We start from the raw sequence: 12,663 nt of genomic DNA, 5'->3' as shown, positions 1-12,663 counted from the left end.
TTTCAATGATATCCTTTCGCCGCGGTTTCTTCGAGTGAGAAGTTTCAGATTTAGGTCAAAATGTCAAATGGGAAAGTCCCAATATTTTCAAAATGGCGACGCAAGGGCAAGGAATGAGAAATCGTCGAAATGAAAATCAACCACCAAATATCAGGAATTATACGTCGGAGACCTATAAATCGTCTAACAAGAACAAGTCATCATTTGGCTATGGTATTCCGAACTTTGTTGGTATAGTTTTCTTTTTAATTTCACTTTACTATGCTGTGTTTTTAACTGAAAACTTTTTGCCAACACCAAAACCATTCTCAAGTTCGAAAGAAGAATTTAGTGCAGAAAGAGCAGCTACTCATCTATTTGATATCACCAAACTAGGTCCAAGGACAGCTGGCAGTTATGAGAATGATGTCTCTGCTGTTAGAGTTATTTTGAAAGCTTTAAAGCAAATAAAACTCATGGCGAATGAAGCCTATGATGTTGACATTGACGTCCAAACAGAAACTGGAGATTCCTTTGCTTTTGTCCGCTCTGGAATAATAAACATAGGATACACTATAACATATAATAATATCACAAATGTTGTTGTTAAAGTCTCTAAAAAGGCTTCTGTAAGCTCCTCCTATATTCTGATAAACGCACATTTTGACACGGTTCCGAACACAGAAGGTGCAAGTGATGATACCGTCAGTTGTGCTGTGATGCTGGAAACTCTAAGAACAATTTTACAAACAAACCCTGATCAAATAAATCATGGTTTTATTTTCTTGTTGAATGGAGCTGAGGAAGGACCTTTAGCAGGAAGTCACGCTTTTATAAAGCATCACAAATGGAAGGATCTAGCAAAAGTTGTTATCAATCTGGAAGCTGCAGGTTCAGGTAAAATAAACCTTTGGTAGGATGCGATACCATTTTGAATCCAAAAGTTAGTGGTGAAAACATTAATGATGACTCCAAAAACATTAAATAATTTTAGCAACCAATATAAGATATTATAATAACCAAATATACGATTTCATTGACCTTTTTTTAAAGAGGCAGTCATGTTGAATAATTATGTACTCCAGCATAAAAACAATGATACAGCCATGCATAATTACTGTATCATGCATATTTTAAAAATTATGCATGGCTGTATCATTGTTTTTATGCTGGAGTACATAATTATTCAACATGGCTGCCTCTTTAAAAAAAGGTCTATTGCTTAGAAATCTATACACTTACAGTTAGTCACACTAGGAAATCTAGCTTTCAGAAAAAACAACATCAGTCATCTACAGGATGTATTTGCAACAACAAGAATGAGAATTACCTGAATCTAGTTTGCAAGACAATTAATTAAAACTTGAAAATTTGAAACAAAATAAAATGTGCAGCAGCCAAAATCAACCAACCAAAATTTGTCATTCAATTCCCAAGACAGCGCTTCAATTTTTAAGGCCTAGTTTATACGCTACAGTAAAAACAATTCCGCACATGTAAATGGGTCAGTGTTTGAGATCCGGCAAAATTTCCGGGAAATAGCCTATCCGGCAGTGCGCGGATCTAGGTGGATTCCGTCTCCTCTGTAGATCTTTTTCTTGGGAAGTTGATCTTAAATTAGTTCTCAAGGTTGGCTTGGCTCAAATTATTTCATCCATGGCTCAAATTTTAGGCAATTTCTCATAGTTTTTGAGAACGTTAATTTCATTTAAAAGCGCCAGGTTATTTTTCCATGAATCCCTTTAGAAGTTTTGCGGTGCATTTTTTTGCTTGAGAGTCAGGTAAACGATATAGCGCTTTTGCAGCATTAATCTTTGATACGCATTTTGGCAGGACGCTAGTGTGACTAACTGACTAGCGTCCCGTCAAATTGCATATCAAACGCTGCAAAAGCGCTTTACCAATTACTTGACTTGTGAGCAAAAAACAGTGCTTTTTAATGAAATCAACACTGGACAAAACTATCAAAAATCACCTAAGTTTTAAGCCATATATAGATGAAAAAATTTGAACCAAGCCAACCTCAAAAACTAATTCAAAGAACAACCTCCCAAGCACCCATTTTCATATGTGGAATTGTTTTTAGTTTAGTTTGTAATCAAGACCTTACAATCAAGGCGCTATCTCGGGAAGTGAATAACAAAGTTTGGTTTGCTTGTTTGTTTGTTTAAAGCTGGATGCGCTGCACGTTAGTTACATACCATGTTTTGTTTCAAGCTTTCAATTTTTCCTTAATTGTCTTGGGATCTTGAGAAACTCTCACCCTTGTTTTTTCAAATACATCCTGTAGATGACTGATGTTTTTATTTCTAAAACCTTGATTTCCTAGTGTGAATGACTTAAAGATTATTCTGACACTAAGATTATGTAATGGTTCAGTTAGCCTATTAAAATAATACCTTGTTTGTTTTTTACCTTCTCATGTGGATTTTTGGATCAAAGGTCTTAACATACTTGATGTGCATTTTTCTGAAATTGATCGAATTTGATACCTTAAAACTTGAAAGTGTAAAAGTTGACTGAAGAATACTTTTTGGGGATTAGCAATCGTTTTTAGGAGTACAAACTTTGGTGAGGCAGAAAATTTTTAAATTTGTTAGAAAGAAACTGAGTTTCTAAAACTCTCCAATCCAAAAAGGATTATTTAAAAAAAAAGATAATAAAAAAGATATTTGAAGTTATCAATAAATAAACCACTTATCCCCTCTCCTAAACTTCAAAATACAGAACAAAATATAAAAAACAAGATATTGGACTAGTTTGCTCCAAAATTAAACATAATGCTTCTGACCTTATCCAGTAAAAATCAACTCCCTCAGTCTATGCTTTTGAATGTTGAAGCCTCTAATCCAGCTAGTGGTAGTTGGTTTATTTCAATGCTGAAAATTTTCTTTTTAAAGGTGGAAGAGAATTCGTTTTTCAAACTGGTCCTGAACACCCATGGATTCTTGAAACATATGCAAAAGCAGCAAAATATCCATACACATCTGTAGTTGCTCAAGAGATTTTCCAGTCTGGTGTTATACCTTCTGATACAGATTTCAGAGTTTTTGTCCAATATGGTGGTTTAGTAGGTAAAAATATTATGTTTATTTTTTAATAAAATATAAAGGCTTTTAATAAGTTCTCATCAATCAAATTTTATTTTTATTGTTTTTTATTGTAAATTAGTTATACAATTTCCTTTCGTCATCTTTTAGTAGATTTACTCCATTTTTACCTTTTTTTGGTACTAATTAGGCTTATAACTTGATTATTCATAAACATTCTTAAACATACTCAAACAACTACTGTACTGTTTATTATTAATATTATATTAAGAATTTAAATGTTAGAAAAATTATAATTCTCTAATTTCCAGGAATTGATTTTGCTTTCATCAATAATGGCTACGTGTATCACACCAAATATGACTCTGCAAAAGCCATCCCTAACGGAAGTATCCAGAGGGCTGGTGAAAACGTACTTGGTGTAATTAAAGCTATGTCAATGTCACCCTATCTAGAAAACCCTGGAGAATACAAACATGGAAACACTGTTTTCTTTGACGTTCTTGGTTCCTTTATTATTCATTATCCAAAACGAATGCAGCTGCTTATGAATAATATCACATGCATTGTGGTGCTTTTGTTTTTTATTCAACGTCTTGTCAGATTTAAATTCTCCTCTACTAAAGGTACGTAGACATTTAAAAAATAAAAAATTTAGTTCTTTCTCAAGAAAAATATTTCATTGTGTGTTCATTTAAAGGGACATAAAATACTAACGAAATTTTTAAACAAACCGTATGCAGCAGGATACAAATTCAAAACAAATGTCACATGTCAAAATAAAAAGTAAAAACAAATATGGCTGATTTTGATTGTCTCAATTGTTTTACAAATTTGTTTTGGACACGTGATTTTAATTATTCTCTTTAATGACACGTGGTTCGCGCAATGTTTATATCTTGCTACTTTTTATGTCCCTTTAATCCTGAAAATCTAATTAAGTTTTTACAAGTTTTTACCAGCCTTTGTTTGTTATGTCATTATCTTTTTGAGCTTTTGCCTTATGATGAACATTGATTTTTCTCTTTTTTATATGGATATTCTAGGAAAGCGAAATTGGAGTGTTTAGCCAGGTTACCTGCAACATGGCCCCCATCACTGGGGGGCCCAATAATTTGCAAAGTAATTTTTTTTTACTTAAAAAATATTTTTCATAAACAGAAAAGAAAAATCAGTATACCGATTATTGTACTAATAATATATCCTAAATATACAGTTTCTTAAGGTGGTAAAAATATTTTTGGCCTCCCTGTTAAATGGATGATAATGTTTATTAATATCCAAGCAGTTTATTCTTTATACATTTTCTTATTGCAGTCCTCTGTTATGCTTGAAATAATCATTTGACCAAAAACAATTCTTGAAAATGTGTAGATACCCCTTGAAGAATTTCTTCTTTATAATACCTTATTAAAGGGAGGGTGGACGAAAACTTTCTTTTGACCCCCTTGAAATTCTTCTGTCCATTACCCCCATTACCCCCATTGTATGGTAGGGTAGATAAAAAAAATAACTCTATGTCTGACCAAAATTTGTTATTGTTCGACCCAAAATGTCAAATTATTCAAGAAAAGAATAACCCTTGTTGAACACTTTGTCCAACTCATCGAGTCCGCCTCTGTTATGGGCCCTGTACGTTGATTTTTCTTTTTTTTTCTCCAAACAGAGCATGTTGGTATAAGGCATTCGACAGATCAAATGTCGATTGGATCCACATTACTAGCCATGGTCATTATCATCTTATCATGGGTAGCTGCCATCGCAACTGCTTTTACTGTAGCCCACCTATTGGTTAAATTGAATGTTCTTAACACGTGGTATAGTTCACCCAAATTCACTATCTTCTTGTATGGTTTACCTGCTCTGTTTGGTATGCTGTTGACTCATTATATTGGTAATGTCATAATGAGAAAGGTTTGTTTACATATTCTCGGGTACCTAATAGCCGAAAATTTTTCAAAATTTTTCAAAAATTTTCCACCCAGGACATTCTTATTCCAACCCCCCCCCCCGCTTATTGATTTTTGGGAAGTTTTTTTTTTGAAAGTTCCTTATTTTGCCCCAATTCTTCTGTATTAGCCTCTTTTTCGAAAATTTTCCACCCAGGACATTTTTATTCCAACCCCTCTTCCCCCGCTTATTAAGTTTTGAGATTTTTTCCAATCCCCTCGCTTATTCCAAACCCCCGGCTATTAGGTACCCGAGAGTAGGTTTGCAGGAATTCGACATTTAATATGTCTGTCTGTTTTTTTTTGTTGCACTAATGAGTAGCAGACTTCTCGGCAACACGACATCAAAATCAAGTGAGACGAATAATCTTCTTCATTACTTCAAATCTCTCTTTTAAAGATTTTGATAAGGACGAGCGATGGCCAAGTGTTAAACCAGGGATTCGTGGCTCGAATTCCCGCTCCTTCCAATATACCGTTCAGTTCGTGGATAGCCAAGCTGGCTCTGTGAAAAACAATCAAAAGCCTGTCTAAATAAAGTCCTAAATTAACTTACCACGTAAATTATCGAGTCCTCCCGAAAAATTTAAAATCCAACTTTCTTAGGAAAGTGAAAGAAATTGGGAGAAAAAGAGGCTGATTCGCGAAAATTCTAAATGCTCAATTCGCGAAAACTCTAAATGCTCAATTCGCGAAAAAAAAGTCCACGCGAAAATTAATCCTCTTCATCTATCTCCTTTTTAGGTGTCTAACCCGAGCATTCCATCTTTCGTTTATGGTCATCTTCTCTCACACTCTTTACTTTTATTCATCATGAATCAATATGAAATTATGTCTTCATTCCTCCTCTGGTTTTGGATTGTCTCTCCTCTCTTCTTTGTCGCTATTGGGTAAGTATACAACTGACGCTCTCTGATTTGATTTTCTACGGGAATAGGATTTTCATCGAATTAGGGGGCGTGTTGAATAGAAGAGTGTCGTTTATGTGAGTTTCTTGTTGACGGTGACTTTCAATATTATCGAATAATGGAGCGTATCGAAAGAAGCCTTTGGATGTTCTTGAACGCTCGGATATTGTTTAGTCTTTTTTATTAAAAAAGTACTCTTTCCTATTTGCATTTTTTCGTGCTTGATCTTCATTTATGACGAAATGGCTGTAGAAATTATCTTTGAAATCGGAAAACAAATTCATACAGTCTTATGGAGAAATGGAGCGCCTTGTTCATATCTGATAGAAATGCGGACTTGTTGGCTCAAAATTGGTCACACATTCGTTGTTAAGGCCGGTCTCCACTTTAGACGGCCCACTTTTGGTCCTGCCTATTCTAATTGTGAATTAAGGTGAGCTTAAAGTGGGCTGTCTAAAGTCTTTTGACGTCAATGCATTGCCCTCTTTTGATGTAGATTCAATGTCTTCTTTCAAGCTTTTTGAAGCAAAGAATTAAACTGCCCACTTTGTGCATGCTTTGTGCCTACTCTTACAATTAGAATAGGCAGGGCGAAAGATGAGTCGTCTAAACTAGAACTAAGTAAGGGGAGTCTGATTAGTTAGAGATCAGTGCACAGATCCTCAAACTGTTATCAAATTCTTTATTTTCAGTTACGATGCTGTTCCCTTTCTACCAGAGAAGAAAGAAATGGGCATATTATGTCTACACATTCTCGGTTCTGCTTTCCCAGTAATGTTAACAATTTACCATGGCGAAGTTTTTTATGCATTCTTCGGACCTTTGCTTGGTCGAACTGGTACTCAATTACCGGGAGATTATGTTATGGCTGTTTTGTCAGCACTTATGGTTTTTGTTTGTTGCTCATATTTCGTAAGTTCATACTCTTGTCTTGTATGCTAGACGACTAATTTAAATATAGTAATTATCGCATTATCATATAACACCCTTATTTCCGTATTAAACGGATTATATACAAATCTAGTCTATTCTAGCTTAGACAGCCGACCTTTTGCCTTTATTTTCATCATTTTCGACGAAAGTCGACAAAAAGTCGGCAGAAAGTCGACTTCTAAAGTCAATTTAACAACCTCCCCGTCGACGCGGTCGGCTTTTGAGAATCCATAAACTTTCAAGGAAATGACGTCAAAATTCTTTGTTTTCTTTGTTTTATGAGATTTATTAAAGCTAAGAGATGATGGCTTTGTTCATTCTTGCAAATGCTTCCGCCTTAGAAGCCAGGGCCTAAATTTGTAGTAAAATTGAATCCTGGTTTTAGTGGTTTTATGAGAATGCCAATGTAACGATTTCAGATTCTGCATTCTCTTGTAAACTCGAACCCAGTCCGTAGCGTGTAAACTTGATATTTTTTGTATCGTATTCACCTTTTCTTTTCAGATGAACATCTATCAACACGCCAACAACATGAAACGTTTCTTGGTTTTCATTGGTATCATTTCACTCGTTCCAATCCTCTACGTTGTCATGGGAAAAATGCAACCATATTCTGCTAAAGATCCAATCACTCCAAAACGACTTTTCCAAGTGGTACGTTGTGGTCATTTTTTGGTTCAGTAAAACACGCTTTTCTTTATAGTAAAGAAGGTCTGCGACCGCAGTCGGAGGCGACCCGAATGCTCCTCTTTCGATAGGTATCTACCCGAAGGTAGGGGGCGCCACTCTTTCTCCCTTGATTGCTCCACTTTCCCTTGATCATTCTCTTAATTGCTGAGCATCAAACAGATTGGCATCAAGTACCATTTTCGGAATCTTTGGTATGCCCGGCTGGGGGTTGAACCCACAACCTTGGTAGCCGGATGCTCTACCACTGCACTAACGGTCGCTCGTTTTTATAAGAATGTTTGACTCAATCTTTGGTCAAAGGCAAACAATATCTTTTGATATATGCTAGAAAAACGGTAAAAGACACAAGACATACTTTCCTTTATTTTCAGCATATGCAACGTACGTTTTACGGACCAGACAGTCAGTTACTGAAAGAGGACTCGGGAATTTGGGTCCAGCCTTTAGACTACATTGGCATCCAGCCGATCCAAAAGATTCCGTTTTATAAAGATATGAGATCTCATAAATGTGACGGAGCATATTGTGGATTACCGTATTACTATGCAATGAGAAAAATCATTCAGTAAGGAAACTTTTTTGTGCTCTTTCATTGGCTCAAAGCCCTACCAGAGGAATGTAAAGAGATGGAAAAACAGCTTCTTGAAAACAATGGAAAAACGGCTCGTCATATACCAGGTCTCTTGCCCTTAAGGGAGTTTATGTCGAGTTAATAGGTTTCTTTTGTTGTCGCTTTAAAAAATCTGCATAATTAGCGTGTTGTGACAAAATTCTTTTGTTTCAAGCCTAATTATGCGCAAACTTTTAGGGCTTATATTTTGGGTACACCTCTCCTATACGAAAAGGTGCCTATATCTTCTTGCTCAAAATTTCTTAGCGATTCTACTGATATAACCGCATCATGACCGCACCATTATATGGAGAGCTAAGGCTCGAGAAAATTATAACTTTATCTTGATTTTACTCGATTTCTGACAGTTTTACAAGAATCAATTTAATATCATTGCGTTAAGAATTTCTTTTGCTATACACTGGTAAAAATATTGCTCCTTATTCTTAAAAATTGAACTAGTAATCGGCGAAAAAGGAAAAACTAATTTTCATTTTTATCGTTAAATCATGTAGAAACCGTCCAATTTGTATGGCGAGCCGTCTTTTCTGGACTTTCATTTAACGACCTAATCAACGTTTTTACAATAGAGTTTTCAATAGAAGTGATCGTTGAACTTTGAGTAATCAGAAAAGCTGTTTTTCCATCTCTTTACATTCCTCTGGCCCTACATACACTACCTAATATATTAGCGAGTGCGTAGAAAATCTTGTTAATTGATTACTATTTTATTGAAAAGATAACAACTCGATTTGCAATATTCTAACGATATAGGGGTATCACAGAAAGAAAATTCTTGTTTATAATAGACCACATGTTATTTACTTCGTCGTATTGTACGCATACTATATTATCCAATATTTTTCTCCCATATATCGCGTAGTCTAGAAACGAAAAAAAGTGACTGCTTATTGTGAAATTTCTTAATCTTTCATGACTTCATCAGCATTGTGTAGTCTAATGAACCCTTAATAATGTTTTATAATGGATAACCAAATAAAGATTATTATTCAGCCAGAATGCTCTATTTCAGATTTGCGTAAGGGATCACTTCTACAAGTTCGAACGTTCGAATGGCGAAAGTTACTTAACAAAACCTATATATAAAGTCGATAATTCCCTCTTTTTGCCTTAACAAAAGCTCATCTAACATTCATTCCAAATATGAATGACACGTGCCACGTGGTTGATACTACTCGAAAATTAACTTCATCCTCTTTTGTTTTTCAGAGAGCCTTACTACCTGCCAGGCCCTAAACTGGATAACACATCACCCCTGACGACATCCATCTATCGAAAAGAGATGATTTCGCGAACAATTACTCGATTTTACTTCGATTTTTATGGTATGTAGATTGAAAGTTTGATATTATTTTGAACTTTGACATTTTGATTTATTTTGAAAGCATTAAAGTAAGAAGTCTGCTTAAAACATTTTCTTCGGTCAAAAACACGCTGAGCTTTTTGGTCATGGAGGTAGTTTCTCAATCCCAGCCAACTAAAATCTTTGATTGGAGTTTTTTCTAAAGTGGTACCCCAATGGTAGCACCACTTGGCGTAAATGCATCAATTGCGCTAGATCTAACTTTCCTTGAATACTTTTGATCAAGTAGCCACTGGCCTTTATAAACCCTGGACAAGCTATATACATCAATACATTGCAGTGCAATGAAAATCTAATGTCAAACGGAGCTACATCATCACAAGTACCTTAAGTGGATAAATTTTGGCGGGGATTAAATTTGGCGAATATCTTTGAGTAATTTTCACCCATTTCAGTGTGACAAAATTTCCAATTCGCCAAATTAAATCCTCGCCTAATTTTACGAAAATGATGTATCGCCAAATTAAATCCCCGCCAAAAATCGTATTTAAATTTATTCACTTAAGGTATTCGAAGAAAAGTAGATCTAGCGCTCTCGATTCTCGATGCATTTACACTGCTATTGAGTAGTGGTACCAGTAGTGGGCACCACTTTCAAAAATACTCAGATTGTGCTTGACCGGGATTGAAAAACTTTGCCCAGGGTATGTAAAGGTCAGTGTAGCCTAGTTAACTAAGCTCGCATTCACGAGGCCAGGATACACGGCTAATGACAATATAGCGTTTTCGGCGCTTTAAAGATTTTTTATATTTACGGATTTTAAGTTTGCCTTGGAATATTGATCAGATATTCAGTCACAACTTACCATCAGATTTATCCTTGTGACTGAATTAAACCAGCTTAGATTTCTAGGCTAAGATCATTGGATGGTACTTAATTCCTTCCCTTCCACATGATAATATTCCTTTTTGTTCGCAATTCCATAGTCCCAGCGTATGGCAACATTTACTTGACACCACGTGACGGTGTCCGGCTTTCTGATTGGTCCATGTACAAAACTTCGGACGGACATATCTATGCGATGGATGATTATATGGGAGAAGGGAAACAAGCGCATTATGTTTTGTACTCAAGTGGTTATTATTCGACGAGCTGGAAATTCTGGCTTGACCTTGAGGTAAAAAGTATCATTTTTTCTTCCTACTCTTAGGTGCCTATCATTATCAAATGGAGCCCGTTTATTAGCTTTTAGAAAATATTTTCAGCTCTCAAAAGTAGAGTCCCCAATTTTGGCAATTAGGTGCCCCCCTGTTTTTTAAAAATTTATATTTTTTCTAACAAATACCCCCTCCCGTGAACATCGACGCCCCAGTTTATTAGACCTGAAAGTAGCTTATTAACCAGTAGTAGGAGCCTGTACCAGATGTCTACGGCTTGCCAGTACCGTTACGGCGAACTGATCAATTCATATAAAATTGTTTTTCTCGAGAAAGTGTGAATTTTCTCATACCTATGAGGTAAAATGTATTACTGAATTAAGCTTAACGTTTTTACTGATTTTTTTTTCACAGAAACTTGATGACACAGGCACTGTCAATGAGCTAGCAGATCTCGGCATAACGTGACATTGTTTCTCCATTAGGTCTATGAAATATAGTGAGTTAACTTGAACATTTTCACTAATTTTCTTTCTTACAGAAACTTGATGACACAGGCACTGTCAATGAGCTAGCAGATCTCGGCATAACGCGACATTATTTCCCTGGTAAGAAATCTCGCTTTTTGTACATGTCACAGAAAGCGCTTCCGGATTGGATTTGTGATAATTCATGGATGGCAAATTATGATCATTTCACGCTGGCTTGATTTCCGATGGAAATAGGTAGTTTTAATACTGAAGCCTATATATCAAAATTGCCTAAATTTGGATATATTGTGAGATTTTTATATGTAAAAACTACATCTTCGTTGAAGTTGTCCTGAAAATTTCGACCTTACATAAATAATCGATTATTTTTTTTACCGTACAAATCATAAAATTCATTGCCACGGCAGATCTACGTTAATTGGACGGGTAAATCCGGTGGGTTTCAGGCAAATCCACAAAATGTCTTTCTTTACTGGTCCATCATACAGGATTCGTTATGATTTCATCAATAATATGATATTCCATAAATTTTTTATACCTTTAAATAATGCTTGAATGATAAACATGATAAAGGGGGGTAATTTTTAGAACTTTATATTTTTCAAATCACATTTTCAGCTGTTCTGTTGATATTAACGTCGATTCGAATTTTTTAAATTGATCGAATAGGGCTTTCCCAGAAAAAAATCGTACACCCCCTGTTGAGGAGGTCAATTTCAGGTTGGACCTCCTCGACAGGGGGTGTACGGTTTTTTTCTGGAAAAGCCCTATAGATTATATTATCATGATTTATTTTCTTAATTCATATTTTAAAATCTATTGAATATAATTTTGATGCATTTCTTAGCTAGAATTTAAAATTCAATTAATTCAAAATTTATCTGCCCTAATTCTTTGTGACCCATGCCATTGTCTAATTCTGGCATTTTTTTACAGTGTCTTGCATGGCGACTTGTCTCGTGTATCTTTTCGAGAGGTGATTGTGTGTTTGTTCAATACACCCCTGTGTCACAGACCTGGGACCCCAGCTCCACTGAAAAATCTCGTCTTCGGTGAGAAAATACTCTGGAATTTTAGCCCCAATTTGAGATGGACTTTGATTTGATTCCAGTGAGGGAAAAGGTTCCACTGGGGCTGTGAGACAGGGGTGTTTTAATGAAGTCGCATTTAAGGCCCGCTGAAAGAAAAAAATAGTTTAATTTTTGTGTCAAACCTACGAATCCCGGGGGGGGCAGTGGGTTTACCAACTGACGGTATCTGCGGCGAAAAAATTGGCTTTTAGAATCGCACCCTTACAGTGCAGAAAAAAATCGGTGAAATTCATACCCTTTCAGTGCATTTTTTCAAATTTTAAACTCTTTTAGAGCAAAAAAAATCAAGATTTTCGAGCAAAAATTAGCAATTTTTCCCAGATTTGCTGAAATTTCCACCCTTACAGTGCATTTATCAAAAGTCCTTAAAGTGCATTCCTGATGTTTTGAAAAACATACCATTAACCGCCGCACATACCCGTCGGTCAATTTGCCTGACTGCCCCCCCCCCGCCCGCTACGAATGCTGATGATTCGCTCG

General features: G+C 35.7%; 1 protein-coding gene across 1 annotated transcript; it reads left to right on the top strand.

Moving 5' to 3' along the window:
• Positions 1-85: 85 nt before the first annotated feature.
• LOC136801639 (endoplasmic reticulum metallopeptidase 1-like) lies at positions 86-11,097 on the top strand. Its single transcript, XM_067058281.1, has 11 exons — positions 86-876; positions 2,880-3,053; positions 3,341-3,655; positions 4,696-4,943; positions 5,723-5,868; positions 6,579-6,798; positions 7,324-7,473; positions 7,881-8,074; positions 9,350-9,465; positions 10,431-10,621; positions 11,016-11,097. Exons 1-11 carry the CDS (start codon positions 93-95, stop codon positions 11,067-11,069), a joined length of 2,592 nt encoding a protein of 863 aa, XP_066914382.1. The 5' UTR covers positions 86-92; the 3' UTR covers positions 11,070-11,097.
• Positions 11,098-12,663: the final 1,566 nt, after the last annotated feature.

This window comes from Clytia hemisphaerica, unplaced genomic scaffold (assembly GCF_902728285.1).
Source record: "Clytia hemisphaerica strain Z4C2 unplaced genomic scaffold, Clytia hemisphaerica genome assembly, whole genome shotgun sequence".
NCBI classification, from domain to species: domain Eukaryota; kingdom Metazoa; phylum Cnidaria; class Hydrozoa; order Leptothecata; family Clytiidae; genus Clytia; species Clytia hemisphaerica.
This window is presented reverse-complemented; position numbering and strand designations above follow the sequence as displayed.

Bases quoted from the DNA above. Each gene is read 5' to 3' on its own strand.
- LOC136801639 (XM_067058281.1), top strand. From the start codon at position 93: ATGGCGACGCAAGGGCAAGGAATGAGAAATCGTCGAAATGAAAATCAA. The intron at 3,656-4,695 runs GTACGTAGACAT...TTCTCCAAACAG, and splicing joins TAAATTCTCCTCTACTAAAG to AGCATGTTGGTATAAGGCAT. The intron at 8,075-9,349 runs GTAAGGAAACTT...TTTGTTTTTCAG, and splicing joins GCAATGAGAAAAATCATTCA to AGAGCCTTACTACCTGCCAG.